The sequence below is a fragment of the Brachyhypopomus gauderio genome, chromosome 20 (assembly GCF_052324685.1).
Source record: "Brachyhypopomus gauderio isolate BG-103 chromosome 20, BGAUD_0.2, whole genome shotgun sequence".
Lineage (NCBI taxonomy): Eukaryota > Metazoa > Chordata > Actinopteri > Gymnotiformes > Hypopomidae > Brachyhypopomus > Brachyhypopomus gauderio.
Genome location: NC_135230.1, coordinates 464,024 through 487,962, shown reverse-complemented (window position 1 = coordinate 487,962; position 23,939 = coordinate 464,024). Strand labels below are relative to the sequence as shown.

Here is a 23,939-nt window from a genome sequence, read left to right as displayed (position 1 = left end):
TTGCTTCTCCAGTTACACTCAAGAATATCAGCAATAGTGCTGTCTCTATTCCTGAATTTACTGTTTCATCATCAACCCAGATCAGAAATCTGGGAGTCATTCTAGACTCAACTCTCTCCTTTGAACAACACATCTGTAAGAACATCTGTAAGACAGCCTTTTTTCATTCAAGGAACATTGCTAAGATCCAACCATTTCTTTCCCTTACTGCTGCTGAGGCTGTTGTTCATGCATTTGTGACATCTAGGTTTGACTACTGCAATGCTGTATTGCATGGATACCCGGCTCGGCTGTTGAACAGGCTTCAGTATGTGCAAAACTCAGCTGCGAGGGTTTTGACTCATACCAGATCCTGGGAGCATATTACGCCTATTCTGGAACGTCTTCACTGGCTCCCTAGCAGCAAAGTTCCTAGTTGCAAGTTGTGCACTGTTGGTCTTTAGTGTGGCTGGATCAAAGTTATATGCACTCTTAGTGATGGGGCCTTTAGTGTGGCTGGGTGAAAGTTATGGACCTGTTGGCAGTGTTGTATAAAGTATTAGAGACCCATACTTGAGTAAAAGTACAAGTACTCTATCAAAAAATTGACTTGAGTAGAAGTTGAAGTGTTCTTTAAAAACTTTACTTAAGTAAAAGTACAGAAGTATTCAGCATTTTTTGTACTGCAAGTAGTTTATTCTAAAATTTATTACTCAAGTACTGAAAGTAAAAATACAAGTATTGTTTTGAATTCCTTAAAGAAAGCCGTCAAAGTTTGATTATCAATTGTTTTTATATATCACTTACAAATCAAAGATGTCAAAGACCACAAATACAAGTGTTCTGTATATACAAACAAGTAGCAACTTAAAAAACTGGGCTTAACACTTCGTACACAAAAAACAGAGTTGTAGGTTTGACGCAGAAGTACAAGTTCGCCTTAATTTAGCTGAGAAAACGAGGTGTAATTTGGACGTAAAATCCGTCCGTCGGATTCTAAGGGTGAGCCTACTGCCCTGCGTTTACCCTCAATAAATGCCCTTACCCTATAAAAACACTACACTATAATAAAAATGGGCACATGATTAGTCAGCATGAAAAGAGACACGGCTTACTGTTGCTAAAAAACACAACTCAGCGTGACATCACCTTTATGATTGCCAGCTAATTTTAAGTGAATACTGCAGCACGCCATGAACATAATTAGGTTAGTTAGCCAAGATATCTAACCTAACTAGCGTTACTGACAGCTCAAGCTGGTGTGTCTTCTGTGCGTTATATTTATAACTTACATTGATGTGTCTCTTCAAGTTCGAAGGTGAATTCAGGGCTCTCAAGTTTTGGATTCATGTCAGAGTGTGAGAGTTGTTGATGGGGGGTGGCGAACGTTAATTGTTGAGCGGGGGGGGGGGGGGGGGGGGGGGGGCAAACGTGAGTTGTTGAGCGGGGTAGGGGTTTGGATATCGTGATCAATCGCCAGCCATAGATATGGATCGGAGGTAAATAAACTAGATTTTTTTTCTAGAGTAGCTTCCTCGATATAATTACGTTTGTATTGTTCTTGTGCAGATCGTGACGATGAGGTGATGATTGTACAGAGCACCACTATGAAAAACACCAGAGGAAGAGTCTTAGGTGCTCTCTGGATAGGTGAGACACACACACACACACCGGCCACTTTATTATGTACACCTTGCTAGTACCGAGTTAGATTCCCTTTTACTTTCAGTCTTAATCCTTCATGGCAGAGATTCAAAAAGATACTGGAAACATTCCCCAGAGAGTCTGGTCCATACTGACATGATATGATCACACAGTTGATGCTCACATACATGCACACACACACTTGGCTTGTCAGTACCCAGTCACAGTAAAAGCAGCATTACTATATTAGATTCTCTCTAGGGCAGGGGTCACCAACGTGACCATGTCGCCCGCGAGCTCCCAACTTCAAAAAGGTTGGTGACCCCTGCTCTAGGGGTAAAAGAAGAGGCATCATCAGAGAGAGATGGGTGTTCACCTTCTCTCAAAAATTGATTGATAACCCTCCCTCCCCATCTCACCTCTTCTCTCATTAGGTCAAAGGTCAACACCACTCCTGCCAACTCCACCCTCTCATTCCTTCCCTTTGGTAGATTCGACCTTCTGATAGTTGATTTAATGACTTTAGGTCATAAAGTTGAAAACTAAGCAATTACCTTCTAAACAGACCAGCCCATTAAAAACAGGGGTTCCACCTCTGATCAGTCCAGCCCAGCCCATTAAAAACAGGGGTTCCACCTCTGATCAGTCCAGCCCAGCCCATTAAAAACCCAGCCCATTAAAAACAGGGGTTCCACCTCTGATCAGTCCAGCCCAGCCCATTAAAAACAGGGGTTCCACCTCTGATCAGTCCAGCCCAGCCCATTAAAAACAGGGGTTCCACCTCTGATCAGTCCAGCCCAGCCCATTAAAATGGTGGTTACAGCTCTGATCAGTCCAGCCCAGCCCATTAAAAACGGTGGTTACAGCTTTGATAAATTCTGCTCAGTTGCATTTAGTTGCTTGAGTAGAATGTACTGGAGGAATTCTGAAATAATAAAAGGACTAAATAAAATAAGTTTTCAGTCTTGTATAAATATATATACGCACACGCACACCTTTACAGTCTCATCTCTTCCTCCCTTTCTAACACACACAGATAAAGCCCTTTTCCTTGAAGGAAGAATTCATTTGGCACATTTCCACCTAAATAAACAGGTTCCAGAACATAAAAGGTTCCGACTGGAATCAAAACCACCAAAAGTTACCACACGACATTCTGATGAATAGCTTAAATACCTGCATATGGGCTTCAGCTGTGTACATGCTCCCGTTTGCCAAAAATCATTTACTGTGTTTTTCTTCACTGTTTACACCTGGACCACAGGTGTGCTTTAAAACCAAGCTGTGCCTAAACTGCCTTTTTAAAAAGTTTAAAACTCTTTACTTAGGCTGCTGCCCCTGTGACCCAGATATGTGGGGGAAAATGTTTACATGTTGGTGCAGTCTAGTCCACACTCTCACTGTAGTCCACCCTCTCACTGTCGTCCACCCTCGCACTGTCGTCCACCCTCGCACTGTCGTCCACACTCGCACTGTCGTCCACAAGCTCACTGTCGTCCACAAGCTCACTGTCGTCCACAGTCTCATTTGATTGATGAAAGATTTTCTTTTTCTGTTTTGTTTAATGTGTTTCTATCTTCCCTCAGGAACTTTAATTGTACTGCTTCATGCACAGGTACAGTTTACACACACACACACACACACACACACACACACACACACACACACACACACACACGCTTTTCTTAATTACTGTACTTTGATGTGTACTACTTATGTCTGACTGTTCATTTCATTTCAGTGTCAGACTAGCAATACTTATGGTAAGTTGTAATTCTAAGAAATATCTTGACAGTGTTAAAAAAAATAAAACAATTTTTAATTTTAATTTAATTCGCTATATATATTTTACAAGTTCTTATTTAATGCTATAACATTTTTGTTTCCTTAGAAGGCTCAAAAAATTGTCTCACAGGAAACAGGTCAGCAAATTCAACAAATATGTTTAATTCTCTTTCTATATTTATACTGTACTATAACATTCCATCCTACAGTGTGGGGTAAAAAAGTATTTAGTCAGTCACCAATTGTGCTAGTTTTCCCATTTAAAACGAAGAGAGAGGCCTGTAACTGATATCATAGGTAGACCTCATCTATGAATTTTTTTTTTTATCACCTTATCTGATTTTTAAAGAATTTATTTGCAAATTATGACGGAAAATAAGTATTTGGTCACCTACAAACAAGCAAGATTTCTGGCTGTCACAGACCTGTAACTTCTTATTTAAGAGGCTCCTCTGTCCTCCACTCATTACCTGTATTTATGGCACCTGTTTGAACTTATCAGTATAAAAGACACTTGCCCACAACCTCTAACAGTCACACATTCAAACATAGGGGCAGTCATGGCCTGGTGGTAGGGAACTGGTCTTGTGACCGGAGCGTCGTGGGTTCAATTCCCAGACCTGAGGCCATGACTGAGGTGCCCTTGAGCAAGGCACCTAACCCCAACTGCTCCCCGGGAGCCGGGCTAGGGCTGCCCACCACTCTGGGCACGTGTGATCCACAGCCCCCTAGTAATCACTGGTGTGTGTGTGTTCTAACTGCACAGATGGGTTAAAAGCGGAGGACAAATTTCGATTGTGGTGTAAAAATCACAATTGACAAAAATATGGCACAACATACCAGCAATGGTGTGTGCCAACCTTGTGAAGACTTGCAGAAAACGTTGACCTCTGTCATCTCGGTCATTGAGATGAACTTTTGTTACTGACCAAATACTTATTTTCCATCATAATTTGCAAATAAATAAATTTTAAAAAATCAGACAATGTGCTTTTCAAATTTTTTTTTATTGAGATCTACCTATGATGTCAATTATAGGCCTCTCTAATATTTTTAACTTGCACAATTGGTGACAGATAAATTACTCCCCCCCCCCCACTGTATATATTTATTTCTGTGTATAATATGCACTACAACATTCCTTTCTATGTATTTATGTCTATATGTGTAATATATACTAAACCATTCCACATGAATTTAAAGTTATGAGTTTAGATAAGTTTTTTCTTTAATTTTCCTAACTTCTTTGGACAAGAGGAGGGATTGATGATAACAATTGATCCAGTTGAGCACACAGGAAGTGATGTAAGCACTGTAGTTTCTCTGCAAAAGCTAGATGCGTAAGTTTGTTGGAGGGGTCTGTCCAAAACTGCTTACCAGGTGATCCAGGTTGGTGCGGCTCCCTGTTGCTAGGTTGAGGCAAATTGGCATGGTTTGTCATATGTGGTGTGGATGTGGTTAACGGAGAAGACCAGACAACTGAATGAAGACGGGGACTGGATTTATCCTTCTGTCTCCACTGTTTAAGGATCTCAGTCTGCATGTGTAAGGAGCTACTCAGCCAGTCTGTCAGTACCTCCATTTTGTGCTTCAGCTGATACACCTGCTCTTCTAATCCATTAGGATATAGGCCCGTTGTCGCGTGGCTCGCAGTCCTTGTCGCTGTCATACCTATGATCCTCACTGTGTCCCATAATGTCGTTACACAACAGACACCCCAACCCATAAACAGTACTGTAGAAACAATGATATTGGCACAGCACCAGCAGATAGCTTTCCTTTGTTACATAAAACACAATTTTTTTTAACAACCTATGCAAATGTATACATAGAAACATCCAGAAGAGCAGAACCCTCAATCACAGGCCAACCTCTTCAGACTTACCCTAGCCCACTTGTTCAGTCCAGGTAGCTCTTCCACGAGTTCCTGACCAGGAAACGGAGACGTCCATGCTCTGATGCTGCTAACCACGGAACAACTCCAGGGTCTGCAGCTTTTCTACCACAAAGTCTGTCTTTGTTTGTACATTCACTGTCCCTTACTTGTCACGTCCCAGTCTAGGTTGGGCCCATAACAAATTTGATGAACGGTGGTGAACCAGCTATGCCTATGAATAGTGTGATTCCTACTAACGGCTAACCCGTACAAACATCTACACAGGCAACAGAGTGCGTAGTTTGTATAAGTTATGTATAGGTGATATTTACATACATACACATACTTCAGTAGATTCTCACTGAAGGCATCTAAACTATGAATGAACACATGTGGAGTTATGTATTTAACAAAAAAAGGTGAAATAACTGAAAACATGTTTTATATTGGACAACTGAAAAAGAAGTTGAAGCATGATGGACCGAGTGCTGCAGCGAGCTCTACAACTTTAAGATCAAAGTCGAAACGAGCATGCTAGATGAACTCTGACCCAACATGCAGCACGACAAACTGCTTTGCATCTTGGAAAGTGAAGTCCAAGCTGCAATTGCTAAACTAAAGCAGAAAAGCACCTGGCATTGACGAGCTAGAGGGTGACCTTATACGGCTGGGTGGCCAAGCGTCAGTAAAGGTTATGCACAAGATCTGCAACTGAATATGGGCAACCGGATGGTTTCCAACACTGTGGACTGAATCACTTAAGGCTGGAACATACTTGCTGTTTGCCCATGCGTTCGCGTACACAACCGGCTGCGTTGGGAACATTACTGAGAACATACTAGCCTATGTGCAACGCGTGAAACTGGAGGCGTCCACTAGAGGGCAGAACGTAGAAAGGGCTTCGGTATTTTAACGATGCAAACATGGCAACACTCGAGGAGATTAGCCTTTGGGTAATTTTACGGTCACGGCAGAAAAAACGACGACAGCGATCCCTTCGTAGGTGGTATGTAAGGCCGTTAAATCAAAGACGTGGTGAGAATGGCGAATTTGTGTCGTTGGATATCGTTGTGTCCATTTTAATGCTGGTTAGCGGCTACACTGCCCCTAGCGGTTTTGTCTGTATTGCACCTCGCGTACGCGTCGCGTTAACTTTTGGAGGACGTGCAAGACCTACGCGCCAAACCGACGCAGGATACGCGAAGCAGCCATGATGCGTACGCGTACGCGTAGTTAACAGCAAGTATGTTTTAGCCTTTATAGTAACCTTGCCAAAGAACGGAGACTCCACCAAATGCGAGAACTATTGAACTATAAGCCTGATATGTCACGCGAGCAAGATCATACTCGCGATCATACGCAGCCGAATGAAGAGCGTGATCGAAACACAAATGGCCGAAGAGCAGGCCAGCTTCTGAGCCAGACGAGGAACAATTGAGCAGATGTTTGCTTTACGACTCCTTGCAGAAAAACATCTAGCGCTGCAAGACAAAGACCTCTACATGGTGTTTATCGATTTCAAGAAGGCATTTGAGTATGGCACGAAGGCTTAAGGCGAATTCTAAATCATTACGGCGTACACCCAAAAATCGTCGAGTTAATCAAGAACCTCTATACGCAGACAACCAGTACTGTAAGAACGAACTCGACAAATCCAACCTAGTTCTGTAATGCGGCACCCCCGAACACGGCGGGGTCACGCTGGTTTTGCAGTGTGTAGGACTCAAGGGCAAACCCATAAATAAATAAATGCCAAAAACGGCAAACAGAAACCTCCGCGATAGCGGGAAAACGAAAACAAAAAAAACCCCGAAGGGATAACAGCAGAACACGGAGGAATCTCGACGTGCGAAAACACCAGGTAAGTAAATAAACAAAAAACATGCGGAACAAAAGTCAACTGCGTCGCTGCAGTGAAAGACGGGGAAAACAAAAATACACGGAGAACAGCTCAACGTGTCCAGGAGAAAAATAAGAGGCAAGGGAGGGGAAGAGAAGCTCAGATGCAAGACCTAGAGCTTCTACCTTAGAATACCTGTCGGTCTGTCAACCAGAACACTGGCAGACAAACCAACTTAGAAAATAAAAGAAAATTGAAACAGCAGAGAAAGAGACAGACAAAGAGAGAGAGAGACTGAGAACACTCAGGGAGAAAGAACCAGAGAGTATGCGAATGAGACGCAGAGAGGAATAAACGGCTTGGGCTGTGAGTGTAACAACTACTAACAACTTCAGCAATGAGCTGCTGAAGTTGCTCGCTTTAAATAGGCAACAAACACCTGATGCCTATTGCGTCCGATTGACCCCAGGTCTAGCTCGCGGGCTCCTCCTTGTGGCGGCCGGAGGCACATGCCTGGGTCTAACCCTGACAAGTTCAGACAAAATGTGGGTGTCAGCCATGGATGTATTCTGTCTCCAGACCTCTTCAATATTTTTTAGAACACATAATGAGACTCGCACTGGATGAGGAAGAACAGTTACATTTATGGCATTTAGCAGACGCTCTTATCCAGAGCGACTTACAAAAGTGCTATGTAGTTGCTTGGAATCTCCAAGGTAGAATAGATAGTTCTGAACACAAGGTACTCTAAGCTGGAAAAACCACTAGACGAAAGTCAAATGATACCTAACAATTATACCTGAATATACACATCCCCTGAGGAAAAAGACAGTAAACAATTCCTATAACCCAATTATGCACAATACCTGAGAAAAAGACAGTAAGCAATACCTGTAACTAACACCTGAGGAAAGAGACGAAAAAGCACAATAGACGAAGCATAATTATGCAAAGTGCACTTGAAAGAGGTGGGTCTTCAGTCGGCGTCTGAAGACAGCAAGTGACTGATGTTCGGACACACAAGGGAAGTTCATTCCACCACCTTAGAGCCAGGACAGAGAAAAGTCTGGATGCTTGTCTTCCATGTGTCCTGGATGATGGAGGGTCAAGACGAGACATACTTGAGGCACGGAGAGCCTCACTAAGAACACCAAGATGAAGCAACTGTCAGCGGCAGACCAATTAATAACCTAAGGTTTGCAGACGATTTTGCGCTCCTGGCCACATCGCTAAAGTGAATTCAAGAACTTATTGACAAAATTAACATTGCAAGCTCCGAACACGGCATGGAGATCAGCTGTGGTGTGCTGTGGTAGCCATGCTGGTCTAGTGTGCCTTCAATTTTGAATAAATCCCCAAAACTATCACCAGAAAAGCTCCCCCACACCATTACACCTCCTCATCCATGTACCCCCACACCATCACACCTCCTCCTCCACATACCCCCACACCATCACACCTCCTCCTCCATGTACCCCCACACCATCACACCTCCTCCTCCACGTACCCCCACACCATCACACCTCCTCCACCACGTACTCCACACCATCACACCTCCTCCACCACGTACTCCACACCATCACACCTCCTCCACCACGTACCCCCACACCATCACACCTCCTCCACCACGTACCCCCACACATCACACCTCCTCCACCACGTACCCCCACACCATCACACCACCTCCTCCATGTACCCCACACCATCACACCTCCTCCACCACGTACCCCACACCATCACACCTCCTCCACCACGTACCCCCACACCATCACACCTCCTCCACCACGTACCCCCACACCATCACACCTCCTCCACCACGTACCCCCACACCATCACACCTCCTCCACCACGTACCCCCACACCATCACACCACCTCCTCCATGTACCCCACACCATCACACCTCCTCCACCACGTACCCCCACACCATCACACCTCCTCCACCACGTACCCCACACCATCACACCTCCTCCACCACGTACCCCACACCATCACACCTCCTCCATGTACCCCACACCATCACACCTCCTCCACCACGTACCCCACACCATCACACCTCCTCCACCACGTACCCCCACACCATCACACCTCCTCCTCCACGTACCCCCACACCATCACACCTCCTCCATGTACCCCACACCATCACACCTCCTCCATGTACCCCACACCATCACACCTCCTCCTCCATGTACCCCACACCATCACACCTCCTCCATGTACCCCACACCATCACACCTCCTCCATGTACCCCACACCATCACACCTCCTCCATGTACCCCACACCATCACACCTCCTCCTCCATGTACCCCACACCATCACACCTCCTCCTCCATGTACTCCACACCATCACACCTCCTCCTCCAAGCTTCACAGTAGGAATCAGGCATGCGGAATCCATCCATTCACCTTTTCCGTTCACGTCTCACAAAGGCACAGCGGTTGGAACCAAGGATCTCAAATTTGGACTCATCAGACCAAAGCACAGATTTCCACTGGTCTAATGTCCACTCCTTGTGTTTCTTGGCCCAAACAAATCTCTTCTGTTTGCCTCTCTTTATCAGTGGTTTCCTAGCAACTATTTGACTATGAAGGCCTGATTTGCATAGTCTCCTCTTAACAGTTGTTCTAGAGATGGGTGTGCTGCTAGAACTCTGTGTGGCATTCAACTGGTCTCTGATCTGAGCTGCTGTTAACTTGCGATTTCTGTGGCTAGTGACTCGGATGAACTTGTGCTGAGAAGCAGAGGTGTCTTGGTCTTCCTTTCCTGGGTCGGTCTTCATGTGTGCCAGTTTCGTTGTAGCGCTTGATGCTTTTTTCTGGACCGACTGACCTTCATTTCATAAAGCAATGATGGCCACTCGTTTTTCTTTAGTTAGCTGATTGGTTCTTGCAATAATATGAATTTTAACAGTTGTTCAATAGGGCTGTCGGCTGTGTAGTACAACTGATGGTCCCAACACCATTGATAAAGCAAGAAATTCCACTAATTAACCCTCATAAGACACACCTGAAAACCATTTCAGATGACTACCTCTTGAAGCTCACTGAGAGAATGGAAAGAGTGTGCAAAGCAGTAATTATAGCAAAGTGTGGCTATTTTGAAGAAACTAGAATATAAAACATTTTTTCGTTAAGTACATAATTCCATAATTCACTCATAGTTGATGCCTCCAGTGAGAATCCACAATGTAAATAGTCATGGAGATAAAGAACACATTGAATGAGAAGGTGTGTCCAAACTTTTGGCCTGTACTGTATATACAGACATATATAGAGAGAAATGTGACACCGGCCAAAAACACAAAGTTCATGCGAGGTAACAAAAGTGGTTTAATGTGTTTTTACCACCACGTTCCTTTACTTTGTCTACCGGACAGCATAGACTAGCGCACAGGCTCTCTTTCTCTCTCTCTCTCAATCTCTCTGCACAGGCGCAACACATTCTGGGGGACGCCACAGCCCCCTGGGGGACTGAATGGGGTGCATGAAGGGGAGAGAGGACAGACCCTAGTGACAGAGCACCATCCACCACTGGGCATATAAGCAAACACACACACACTACTTTTTATTGACCATAGAGACACAGACACACACTCAGGGAGAATTTGTCAGGGACTGCCAATTTACCTAACCTTCATGTTTTTGGACTGTGGGAGGAAACCGGAGATCCTGGAGGAAACCCACGCAGACACGGGGAGAACATGGAAACTCCACTCAGATAGGGACTTGAACCCAAGACCCCAGTGCTGAGAGGCAAACGTGCTAACCACCAAGCCACCGTGTTGTTTTCTGCACTCATCTATTGGTCTGTGTAGTAGACTGGTGGAAAAATGAACAAGATGTTGAAGTTTATGCTTATGTTCATTGATTCATTCATCATTCAAACTTAAATGAATATTTATCATGTTAAATACTGAAATGCGATTAATTTCGATTAATTAATTACAAAGCTTCTGATTAATTTGATTAATTTTTTTGATCGCGTCCCACCCCTACTTTATTTATATAGCACTTTTCACAACACATGTTGTCACAAAGCAGCTTTACAATTGTATGGGTCCAGATCCCTAATGAGCAAGCCAAAGGCGACAGTGGCAAGGAAAAACTCCCTATAGGGTGGGGATTAGGAAGAAACCTCGGGAGGACCAAGACTCAAAAGGGAACCCATCCTCCGTTGGGCGGCCCATTAGCACAAGTCCGTAGTGCCAGGATGGTTCTACAGATAAAGTTAGGTACTTGTTTCCTGGCCAAGTAGTCACAGTGCCTTCGGTGTAGATGGTGAGCCCCAGGTAGGAGCTAGCATCACCACTCTAGCGGAAATGGCACATCTAACCCCGGCATCAGTACATCCACCGGCAAGCCAGACCATTTCCACAAGAGCTGGATCATTCTAACTGGTCCCAGCCGCCAGTGTCTGGAACTCCACCATATACTCAGTCACCATGCATGAGTTCTGGGAATGTGAGAACTCTGGTATGTTCTGGTATGTGAAGTCCAGCTCACACTGTGCCACAAACCCTTCGCAGAGCTCTTGGTCTCTCCCATAGATCACTGGAGAAGCAATATGGCAATGTACTGCCTTGGCACCTGCAGGGGCTGTGGTCTCGCCCCAACCAGCCCACAAGGAGAGACCCTGCACGCAGCTGGCGATATTCTCAACGAGGGAGCGGAGCTGATTTCCTTTCCCGCTCACACTGCTCCCTTCAGGTTGCACATCCTGTAACGGCAGGAAGGTGGTGCAGAAGGCGAGGGGGCAGGAAGGCGGTGCAGGAGGCGAGGGGGCAGGAAGACGGTGCAGGAGGCGAGGGGGCAGGAAGACGGTGCAGGAGGCGAGTGGGCAGGAAGGTGGTGCAGAAGGCGAGGGGGCAGGAAGATGGTGTAGGAGGCGAGGGGGCAGGAAGACGGTGTAGGAGGCGAGTGGGCAGGAAGGTGGTGCAGAAGGCGAGGGGGCAGGAAGATGGTGTAGGAGGCGAGGGGGCAGGAAGACGGTGCAGGAGGCGAGTGGGCAGGAAGGCGGTGCAGAAGGCGAGGGGGCAGGAAGATGGTGTAGGAGGCGAGGGGGCAGGAAAGCGGTGCAGGAGGCGAGGGGGCAGGAAGGTGGTGCAGGAGGCGAGTGGCAGCGGCACATTGTTAATATCCAAAACAAACAAAGGCAGAGTTCAACATATGCCTTGTATCAACTCAGCAAGCACAGATGGCATTAAAATATCACAGTCTCAGAACGCCAGGAGAGCAACATCCAGCAGTGCTTTCAACATGTGGGCTCCGAACAGTGTGCAGCACAGGTAGAAAGAAGAACCAACAGGTGCAGGTGATGAGGGGAGCATCAGTAGCTGGATGACTGAGAGCGAGAGAGGAGCAGAGTGTGTGTGTGTGTGTGTGTGTGTGTGTGTGTGTGTGTGTGTGTGTGTGTGTGTGTGTGTGTTGGTGGTATTGTCAAAATCTTTCAGAACGGTTGGCATGTCTTTCAGGTTGTAAAGATCTGTAATGCACAGCATGGAGTTTATTTACCTACTTCTATGATGACTATAAAATATATACTATCCATGTATAGGAGGATAACATTTGCCAAATATGACACTTTCATACTCCTATACTTTCATAAGCCAAAAATGCATTTATTTTGAGTGCATTTTTCTTATGAAACCCAAAATGACATTAACAGCCCAAGGTACTAGTTATATAGTAATAGTTATATAGTTATAGTTATGATACTATAAATCAATAATCATAAGTAACAGCTAGTAAACAAGCTAGCAAATATACATATTTGTAAAACTGTAAGACATTTTAGACAAACACCCAGTAATAGCATTGGGTGCAATTTTTGCAAATCTGTTCTAAAAAATACAGTATTACATGTGTCACATATGGCTCCTGCCTCCGCCCCTGTCTTGTATTGTTTGCTCTAGTCCTGTTTATTTCTTCGTCTCCTTGGTTTCCCCTCTGTCACTCACTCCCTGTCATTATCATTCCCAACTGTGTCTTGTTTAATTCCTTTTGTGTCTGTGTTTAAATTCCCCGCGTTTCCACAGTCCTCTTGTCGGTCATTGTCTGTAAGTCGATCTTTTTGTTTGTTTGTCTCCCTCGGTTTCTCGCTCTACTCCTGTCTGCCTTGCTCTCCCTGTTTCTGGCTCGTGTTGTGTTTTTTTCATCGCTTCTGTTTCCTGCCACGATTCCCATGTCCCGGTTTGTTTTGTTTCATTGCTGTTTCTGGTTAATTTCCCGGCGTTATAGTTCAGTTCGTCCCAGCTCTAGTGTATTTCTTTCTGTTGGTTCTTAGTTTCCCTTCTCCCTAGTAGTTCTGCTGTTTTGTGTTTGTTTTGATTTGCTTTTTCTTCTGGTTATGTGTGTGTTTCATAGTACATTAGTGTTTCTGTTACCGTTAAGTATTTGCCTGCTTGCTTCGTTTACATTCGTTAGTTTCTCAGCTGTCTGTGGTTTTCCTTGCCTTGTTTTGTACTGTTTAGTGTTCTGTCTGACCCCTTTATTAAAATACTTGAAAACCTGTGATTGCGTCACGCCTGCCTGTGCTAAACATTATAACATGTTGTGTTTTTTCCCTTTCCTTGTGAATAGAACAGACACATGCAACTTGGCCGAATTAACGGATGCATCCTTCATGGTAAGAACCAAAGTCTGATTGTCAGTCCAATGACTGTCTAGAGTAATGTCAGGAGAGGGACTGTGTCTAGAGTAAAGTCAGGGGAGGGACTGTGTCTAGAGTAATATCAGGAGAGGGACTGTGTCTAGAGTAATGTCAGGAAAGGGATTGTCTAGAGTAATGTCAGGGGAGGGACTGTGTCTAGAGCAGGAGTGGCCAACCTGCGGCTCTTTGCCTGGTTTCATGCGGCTCCCCAGCCGGTCTGCTCTCACCTGCACTAACGGTCTGTGCTGTGGCCCGGTTACCTGATCAGCTCTGAGGGTGACACACTGCTACATCTACGTGCTGTGTGGTTTGTTTACAAGCCTAGCGAGCCGCTAAAGCCTGGTTTATACTTTCGCGAGTGACCGTAGCGCGTGACTCCGCCCACCTCGCACGACCCTGCGCGAACGGTGGAAGCGTTTATACTTTCTGCGTGCAGTGTTCTCCGAAACGATATGTGGTAGTATAAAGAAACACCCCTCAAAAACAGGGGAAAGAACATTTACCTGACCAATTTTAATGTTGCTTTGTGTTTCAGGTTTGAAAAGTGCTGAAATTTAGGCTAAAGTACTTGAAAATGCTCGAAATTGTAACTACTTCGTTTCACAACAAATATCTGTCTGACTGAACATTTCTCTTGTATTACGTTAACAAATACGAGCCTCTTGTAATTCCAGGACAAAACATGAGAGAACATGAAGACGTTAAGATTGGGCGTTTTGAAAATAAACAACCATTAAATAATGTGATTAAAAGCAAATTATTTCGAGTATATGTATACATTTTTAACTTATTTAAGTTTATCGTGCTGGGAAATATTGAAATGGACCTTGAAAGTGACGTACACATGCTTTAATTCCTCCTTGTAAAGGTGTATGAACCCTTCAAACATGACTTTGTTCATTGCTCTGAGGTGCGGCGTGCGCGAAGTTACAAAATTCGAGAGGTGCACGACCTCGCGAATTGACAGCGCGCGAGGCACTTGCGCACAGGCGGAGCCACAGCGATTACGTCATTTTCGCCGCACAGACCCTCGCGCCGCACGCCATGCGTCAAGTATAAACCAGGCTTAAACCAGGCTTAATACTTTTAAAACCGGCATAGTGGAAAACACGCATTTGACTGTCTTCACACGTTCACACGAGTTACTAATTCGCCAACTACTGGCGATCGATTGATCGCGATATAATACTTATTATTATATCGCGATCAATCGATATGAAATATGAAAACTCATATTTTGTATGAAAACAGTGTTTTGATGTAATAAAACAATTTCATGTCAACAATTTACATGCCAATGTATGATGTGGCTCTTTGCAGTAACAGTAAAAAAGTGGCTCTTGGTCTCTGATGGGTTGGCCACCCCTGGTCTAGAGTAATGTCAGGAGAGGGACTGTGTCTAGAGTAATATCAGGAGAGGGACTGTGTCTAGAGTAATATCAAGGGAGGGACTGTGTCTAGAGTAATGTCAGGGGAGGCACTGTGTCTAGAGTAATATCAGGAGAGGGACTGTGTCTAGAGTCTGGAGGTCATTGGCAGGTCATTGTGTTATTATAGGTGTTGGATGCAGTGGAGAATGTGAGCAGCCATATTTTGTGTGGTGTGCGGAGCAATGACACCTTCCTGACTAAAAAACTACAGCGTCTTCAAAACCAGCTTGGACAGATCCTCCAGTCAACACTCAGTCTTCTGGCTGAACTGGTTGGTAGCCTTTTAAAAAATACAGGTATGCAACATCGTATTTACCTGGAGAGGTGACTGACTTCCCTCCATTGCTGTTTCTTCAGGACACAGAGGCAGGTGCTGACATCGCAGTGATATCTGATGCTCTGAAGGATCTTAATGAAGGCAACTTAGATAATCTGAAGTTTGTTGAGTCGTGGGTGTATGTGAAGCTCCTGCCTGTACTGCCATACTTAACTGAGGACTTTCTGACCAGACTGAGCCAGATCGATTTCTCCTGTGATGCCTACCAAATCATGTAAAGTCATTTAATCTATATAACATTTTCTAATTTTATATTTGTCAATTTGCAGTTTCTTTGTGTACAGTATGTCCACAGAAGTGAATTTGAGTCATTCTGCACACCCATGTAACATGGATTAGAAAACAGTACTCAGGTGCAGTTTTTGAATTTGTTAGGGCATCTCATTTATACATCAGTGTGAGAGTAAACATCATTAGAGTACAGGACACAGGAGGACAGTCTCATATAGGAAAAAAACGTATAAAACGTAGAATATATAGAACATATGGAACCACATGGAAACATATAGAATATATAGAACCATATAGAAACATATTGGAACATGTCAAAACATAGAACATATAGTACATATAGAATATATTGAACATAAAACATATAGAATATATAAAACATAGAACATCGGCTGTAAACCAAGTCAATCTATATATGATATGAATCTATCATTTCTATCATCTATCATATTAGAGGAACATACCAATTTTACAGAGAGAAGGAGGGTAACTCAATGATTAGGCTCAAAGATAAAGGTTGACCGCTGTGAGCTCTAGGAGCACAACCGATGTCAGTTGCAAGCTAGGGTGTTGCTTGTGTGGTCAAACAGAGCCGGCTACATAGCTTCCAGCATAAACATGGCTGTCATGACATGCTGTTCCACCCAGAGTGTGTCATTCGTACCCTAACCCTAACCTAACCCTAACTCCTAACCCCTAACCCTCGCTATATAAGCTGAAAAGACCACTTAAAGTATCACGACTAAAACAGTGCATAACCAAAAATGTGACATACCTTTGACCTGACAAATGCTCCTTAAAACCAAATGCTGCCACCCACCTGTTGCGCTACCCTAACCACAATTATCCGAACTGCCCTAAATACTCAATTAGTGTGGTATAAATACTCTAACAGGGTACAAATACTCAACCAGTGTTGCCATAGTTACTTTGAAACAGTAATCCGACTACTGACTACTGACTACTTCTTTAAAAAGTAATTCAGTTAAGTTACTGACTACTTGCTTTTAAAAGTAACTAAGTTAGATTACTTTTAGTTACTTTCAGCAGAGGCTGATCCCCCGCCCCTATAACATGAAAATGACTACCAGTTCTGCCAATACTCACTTTATTGACATGTATTTTAACCGGAACATCAAAAATGACACTGGCATTTGTAAACTTTTTCTTGAAATAGGCTTACATGTTTTTTAAATAAATAAATAAGACAGTCTCTGTTCAACTCCGCCCACTTACAGGGTTGCCAACTCTCACGCATTGAGACACACGCATTTGACTGTCTTCACACGCTTACACGCCACACTTCCGATATCTCACGCCGAAAAAAAATCTAGTTTATTTAACTCTGATCCACATCTATGATTCAATGAGTTACTAGTTCGATCTGGCGCCAACCACCGGCGATCGATCGATCGCGATATAATACTGAATTTAGTCCATTTTACACCCCGCCCAGTAACAATTTACGTTCGCCGCCAAGCCCCGGTTTTTTATTTCAGGTTTGACGTTGTGTTTTTGAAAGTAGACAGCACTCTGTCGCCAGGACAGAGTGTACAACGGACCTTAATGTTGTCTTCCTTAGCCGAAATAAAATCAAAATAATGCCTGTATTTCCAGCTGCTAAAGGCGAACCTCTCCTTACGTCTGACTTTGGCGCCGCAGAGCAGAGATGACGTAACCGCGTAAGAAACGTGTAGCCAAAAAATAAGAATGAATAAATATAACCTACGTTCCCCCGAAATGCAGAAATAGTAACGCACGATGCTTTAGATAAGTAACTTTAATCTGACTACTAGTTTTTAAATAGTAGTTGCGTTAGACTACTCGTTACTGAAAAAAGTAGTCAGACTACAGTAACGCGTTACTAAGTAACGCGTTACCGGCATCACTGTACTCAACGGGGTATTAATATACTTAATGTGGTATAAAAACTCTTAACGGTGTATGAATACTTCTAATGGAGTATAAATACTCTAACTTCACAAGAGATTGTCTTCACCTGTGTCTAGTTTAGTTCTGTGTACTTATAATCCCTGTGTTTCTACTAGTTCTCTAGTTGGTTGTTTTGTGGATCTGTGTTTTGTCATCGCTGCTCCTGGTATTTACTATCTCCATTGTTCTCTCTCTGCTCTTGTTACCCTGCCTGGTTTTGCTATCGTTTTGTGTCCGTCATGCCCATGTATTTGTATAACCTGCATGGTTCTCCTGTTATGACTCCTGCCTGCCCTTTTGACCACGAATTCCCTTTAATATCTCTCGCTCTCCTCAGCATTTGTCAGCATTCACAGTTCCTTTCACTGGAACGAAGGGGCTAAGCCCAGTACCTGAAAAGCAATCCCACACCATAATGCCCCCTCCACCAAACTTTACACAATGCAGTCAGACAAGTACCGTTCTCCTGGAAACTGTCAAAACCGCCAAACTCGTTCTTTTTTGTTATTTTTTGCACTTTTCTACCTTTTTGTTGTTCTTGTGAAGACATAGTGTGTTTCATGAATATATCCCATGGATATATTTGTAACCTTAAGACGCAACCATGTGCTTCTGTTGCTGAGATCAATGGGACGAGCCGGAATATAACACCCCATATCGGCGGAACTGAGGAGATCAAGGGGAGCTAAAGCCAGGGCTAAGCTAAAGGCTAAGCTAAAGGCTAAGCTAGAGGCTGAGCATGCGGACAAGCGGAGATGCTGTAAACCATCCATCCCATCTGTCATCATGGGGAACGTGAACTCACTGAACAAGATCGATGAGCTGTCTGCACTGAACAACCAGCGGATTTACTGTGCGTGCATCTTGTTTATATTACGGTGACATGGCTATCCCAGCTCGTACCGGATGCTAATGTGGACCTGTGGGGATTCACTACTGTGAGAGCCGACAGGGACACTAAAGCATGCGGAAAAAGCAAAGGTGGGGGGCTCATCATTTATGTCAACAACTGCTGGTGTAACCCTGGACACATCTCTGTAAAGACGATCTTTTGTTGTTTGGACTTGGAGTTGTTAGCAGTTAGCATGCGGCCATACTACCTGCCGAGGGAGTTCAGTCACGTGATCTCCATGATCGTTTACATAGATGTAGTCACGGCATGTGAGAAGATCCATTCGGTCACAGCAAGGCTGCAGACACAGCATCCTGAGGCTTTTGTGATCATCTCTGGAGACTTTACCATGCCACTTTGGACTCTAACCTAGCTGCCTTCTACCAGGCCGTGGATACCCAACAAGGAAAAACAGCACCATTGATTTACTGTATGTTACTATCAGGAATGCATACATAGCCACTCCCCTCCCCCCACTAGGCAAGTCTGACCACAACCTGGTCTACCTACAGCCGGAGTACACACCCCTGGTTCAAAGGCAGCCTGCAACAACCAACACCATCAGGAGGTGGTCCCCTGAAATGGAAGATGCCCTCAGAGACTGCTTTGACACCACTGTGCTTAAAATTCTGTAAACATTAAAGGGTGAGCACAATAAAAGTCAGAAGCAGTTGGGTAAGGTAATAAAGTAAAATGAATTTATTATTTTATAATCCATATAAGTATGGATTAATCAGTTACATACACACAAGGTATCTGCTCGTGCCTGTGTTGTTCCTTGCCCGTTAGCCCCGCCCTGCTTTTCTGTTGCCCTGGTTTCCGTCTGTCTGCCACGCCTGTGTTGTCAGTGTGATCAGCTGTGTCTTGTTAGTTCCATGTATTTATAGCCCCTGTGTTTCCCTAGCCACTTGTCGGTTATTTGTTCTCTCGTGTTTTGTTATTCCAGTGATTCTATGTTCTGTCATTGCTGCCTAGTGGAAATTGTTGTCCTGTTGTTTGTGCTTTGTACTGTGTTTCCCTGTTTTGCCTTATCGTCGTCTGTTTTACCATGCCCTTGTACCTGTCTCATCTGGATGGCTCGCCTGTTATGACCCCTGCCTGTGACTAGGACCTCGATTCTGGAGTTCCCTACAATTAATCTCGCTCATTACAGCGTTTGTGTCCGTCACAATGCTCTGCAGCGCGTGCTGCGTTACACACATATATATATATATAGGTAAAGAGCTCTAGCGCAGGGGTGCTCATTACGTCGAAGGAAGGAAGGAAGTGTCGGTCGATTGCGAAGGAATGTGCGTAGATCGCGTCACATAAAATAGTAGTAGATGAATCGCACATCAGCACTGACGGTTGTATTTTGATTGACATTCACGGTAGCCAATCTGCAATCCACTCAACAAATTACGTTCGCCACCCCCCCCCCCCTCAACATATTACGTTCGCCCCCCCCCCCCCCCCCCCCCCCCCCCCCCCCCCCCGGTCAACAAATTACGTTCGCCGCCACCCCCGGTAGATCTTTCTCACTGGGTCATCTTATAAGTAGCTCGCAAGCTGAAAACTGTGGGCACCCCTGCTCTAGCGTATACATTGATCATATGACTATTGTGATTAACATATACTAAATAAAGCATAACAAAAAGGAAAATGTTAGATTTTCCACCAAACCACGGACTGGGATGTGCTGCTTAGCCCACACTGTGAGGACATAAAGGGGATGACATACTGTCTGATGGATTATCTCAACTTCTTTGTAGACGTGGTGTCCCCCATGAAGACTGTATGATGTTACCCTAACAATAAGCCATGGGTAACGCAGGAAGTCAAAGCTGTCCTCAATAGGAAGAAGGCCGCTGTTATGTATCAGAACGATGGGAGTGACGCAAATGCAGAAATAGGGTATTTATTAAAAGGGGAGTAACAACACACGAGACTGAAACACAGAATACAAAGTAGGAATAGTACTAGACAACGAAAGGCTAAAACCATAGAACAAAATAACGAGACAACCAAGCAAAGTTAACACACATAGTGACATTACCAAACGACATAAACATAACGCAAACTACATGAATAAAACGGGTAGAACTATAACGATGAAGGGGAGAGGGAGTAACAAAACCTGGCAGCAGACGAGAGAATAGACCAGACCACCAGTAAACACGACGAAGGGGGAACTATAACAGAACACGACGGGTTAACCATAAAAAAGGTTAAGCAAACAGAACACACGAGCGACAGGGAAAGCAACAATGGAAATATAGACAAAAGAGACAACACGCAACGGATCTAAAGGGCAACAAGGATCTACACTAAGCTAGAGAACACAAAGAGAGCAAGGCAAAGCAGGACGGGGGCAAGGTAGAACGTATTCACATGAACAAACAATGACCGATACGGGAGTGAAACACCACGGGGATTATGTACACTGAAACAGGGGAGTGTAACGAGACTCAGGTGCGGGCACTAAAGACAGGGGTGTAACAGACAGAGGGAGAAATCCTGGGAACGGGGAAACTGGGCAGGGCCAGGGAGAAGGGAGGGGCTGGACGTGACAGCCGCATTCCGGAGCAGGGACAGGGGGGCGATGAAAGCAGCACAGCAGGAGGTGAAACGTTGTGTGAGGAAAGCCAAGGACAGCTACAGGAGAAAGGTGGAGCAAAAGCTTGAAGAGAACAACATGACGGAGGTCTGGAAAGGTGTTAAGACCATCACTGGCCACAACACAAAGACCAGAGTCATAGGAGGGACTGTTGAGAAGGCCAACGAGATGAATAACTTCTTCAACCACTTCAGTCAGTCCATGTCTCCCCCACCCTCTCCCTCACTCCAGCCATATCTCCCTCTACTCTCAACACACCTTCCATCATTTATTACAGCAGCCGACGTCCGACCAGTGGCACACACATCACACCTGATGAAGACTTTTGAGCAGCTCGTCCTCTGTCTCCTCAGACCACAGGTGCAACATGCCCAGGACTGTCTGCAGTTTGCGTACCGGGCAGGGGTTGGTGTGGAAGATGCCATCCTCTACCTACTACACCAAGCCCACTCACACCTGGATAAGGGAAAATGCACTGTGAGGTTCCTCTTCTTGGATTTCTCGAGTGCCTTCAACACCATCCAGCCCCTTATGCTCCAGGATAAACTGAACAGGATGCGAGTGGACCCCTGCCTGGTCACATGGATCTACAGCTACTTTACTGACAGGCCACAGTACGTCAGACTGAAGGACATCACGTCTTACACTGTGATCAGCAGTCTGGCCCCTCTTCTTTTCACCCTGTACACTGCGGACTTCTGCTACAACTCGGAGTTGTGTCATATTCAGAGGTTTGCCGATGACACAGCTATTGTGGGGTGTATCAGGAATGATCAAGATGAGGGGTACAGTAGCCTGGTGAGGGACTTCACTGTCTGGTGCCACAGCAGTCACCTGCAGCTCAACTCCTCAAAGACCAAGGAGCTGGTCATTGACTTTGGGAAGTCAAGACCAAAGTCACAACTAGTTCTAATAGAGGGTGTTGAGGTGGAGACTGTGGACTCCTATAAGTACCTCGGCCTGTGGCTGGACAACAAGCTGGACTGGTCCTGCAACAACGACTGTGACTGTGACGGTGACTGTGGCAGAGAAGACCACCTTGGACAAGCTGCTGGGCATTATGGACGTTGGCAGTCATCCTCTGCACACTGTCATCAGTAACCAGAGAAGTGTGTTCAGTGACCGACTGCTCCTTCCAAATGTGCAGGACCAACATGTTTAAAAACTGCTTTGTCCTTCATGCCATTGGACTGTACAACTCCTCTTTGCAGGGGAGGAGGGGTCACAGGAAAACAGACAAAATCCGGACTATATACAATAACCTTAAAGGCTCACTAAAACATAAACAGTGCAATAATTGTTTTTAAACGGAGTGCAAAAGTTATAAGTATGTGTGATACCTCTTCTGCTGGACACTTTGGCTCGGATATTCTATTGTTTTTTACTATTTATTATTATTAGTATTATTATTAGTAGTAGTATTAGCTTTTTAATTCCTTAATCTGTATATAGGCATTATTTTTTTCTCCTTTTCTCTATTTTTCTACTGTAATGACGCTGCTGGAATTTTAATTTCCCTGAGGGGAACCTCCCAAAGTGATCAATCAATCAATCAATCAATCAATCAATCAATCTATCTATCTATCTATCTATCTATCTATCTATCTATCTATCTATCTATCTATCTATCTATCTATCTATCTATCTATAATACAGCTGACAGTTGACTGTTTAGGAGCGAGGAAATGTCATAATTGGATTTGTTGCACAGGTGGTATCCTATCACAGTTCCACACTGGTATTCACTGAGCTCCTGAGAGCGACCCATTCTTTCACAAATGCTTGTAGAAATAGTCTGCATGCCTAGGTGCTTAATTTTATATACATGTGGCCACTTGATTCTAATAATTTAGATGGGTGAGCAATTACTTTTGGAAATATTGTGTGTGTGTGTGTGTGTGTATGTGTTTGTGTGTGTGTATATATATATATATATATATATATATATATATAGATAGCTCTGCCTGTCCTTTCATTTATTTGAGTTATATCTAAAAGTTAAAGTTATTTTTACAAGTTAAAAGGATCCATTACTCATTACTTCACTTGGTAAGCTTTTTTACATTCATCTATAAAGGATAATTTAGCATTTTTTACATTCCGACAGTCCAACACTGCGAGTGAGCTGTTTTTTGCGCCTCAACCTTGTGAGTAGTTTTTGTGCACTGTTTTATCAGCAGCTGATATTGTTTTCAGCTGTGAAATACCTGCCAGAACTTCTTGGGTGCTAATTTTGCACTTTGGATTTTTAACTTGGATATTTGAGCCTTGTGTGCCCGGTGCTTTTGCGATTATGGCTCATGCTTCCACATCATCTATTTGCTCTGAGTGTATCAAACTATCTCAGAGTGTTGCAGAACTTCAGGAAAGAATCCATACCTTACATTCAATAAGGGAAAAGGAAGAATATCTGGACTCGATTCTTGCCACACAAACCGTGGACAAAACCGTCCCTGTGACTGGCAAAGAAAGAGACGTTTCTCTCCATTGTCGCTGGGATGTGCTGGGGGCAAAGCCTAAGCTCATCTTGGCCTCAACTCCTAATCCCGTTAACAACAACAATGATAAGGGCTGGACTGTTGTTCGGGGGAAGGAACGTAGCAGAAACCAGCACAGCAGCGGCGGCAAGCAGCAATCTCCAGAACAGAACATTCTTCTCGATAACAGATATGAAGCTGTGACCTCAACTGAAGTAGCAGAAACTGAGCTGTCTCATCACAACATACTGCCTCCCTCTCCAGGACATCAA

General features: G+C 44.4%; 1 protein-coding gene across 1 annotated transcript; it reads left to right on the top strand.

Annotated features, from left to right (window-relative positions):
• Positions 1–1,512: 1,512 nt before the first annotated feature.
• On the top strand, positions 1,513–15,950 carry LOC143483966 (uncharacterized). The gene is made up of 7 exons (XM_076982352.1): positions 1,513–1,629; positions 3,210–3,238; positions 3,365–3,386; positions 3,515–3,545; positions 13,703–13,748; positions 15,330–15,473; positions 15,560–15,950. Exons 1-7 carry the CDS (start codon positions 1,566–1,568, stop codon positions 15,755–15,757), a joined length of 534 nt encoding a protein of 177 aa, XP_076838467.1. The 5' UTR covers positions 1,513–1,565; the 3' UTR covers positions 15,758–15,950.
• The last annotated feature ends 7,989 nt before the right edge of the window (positions 15,951–23,939 follow it).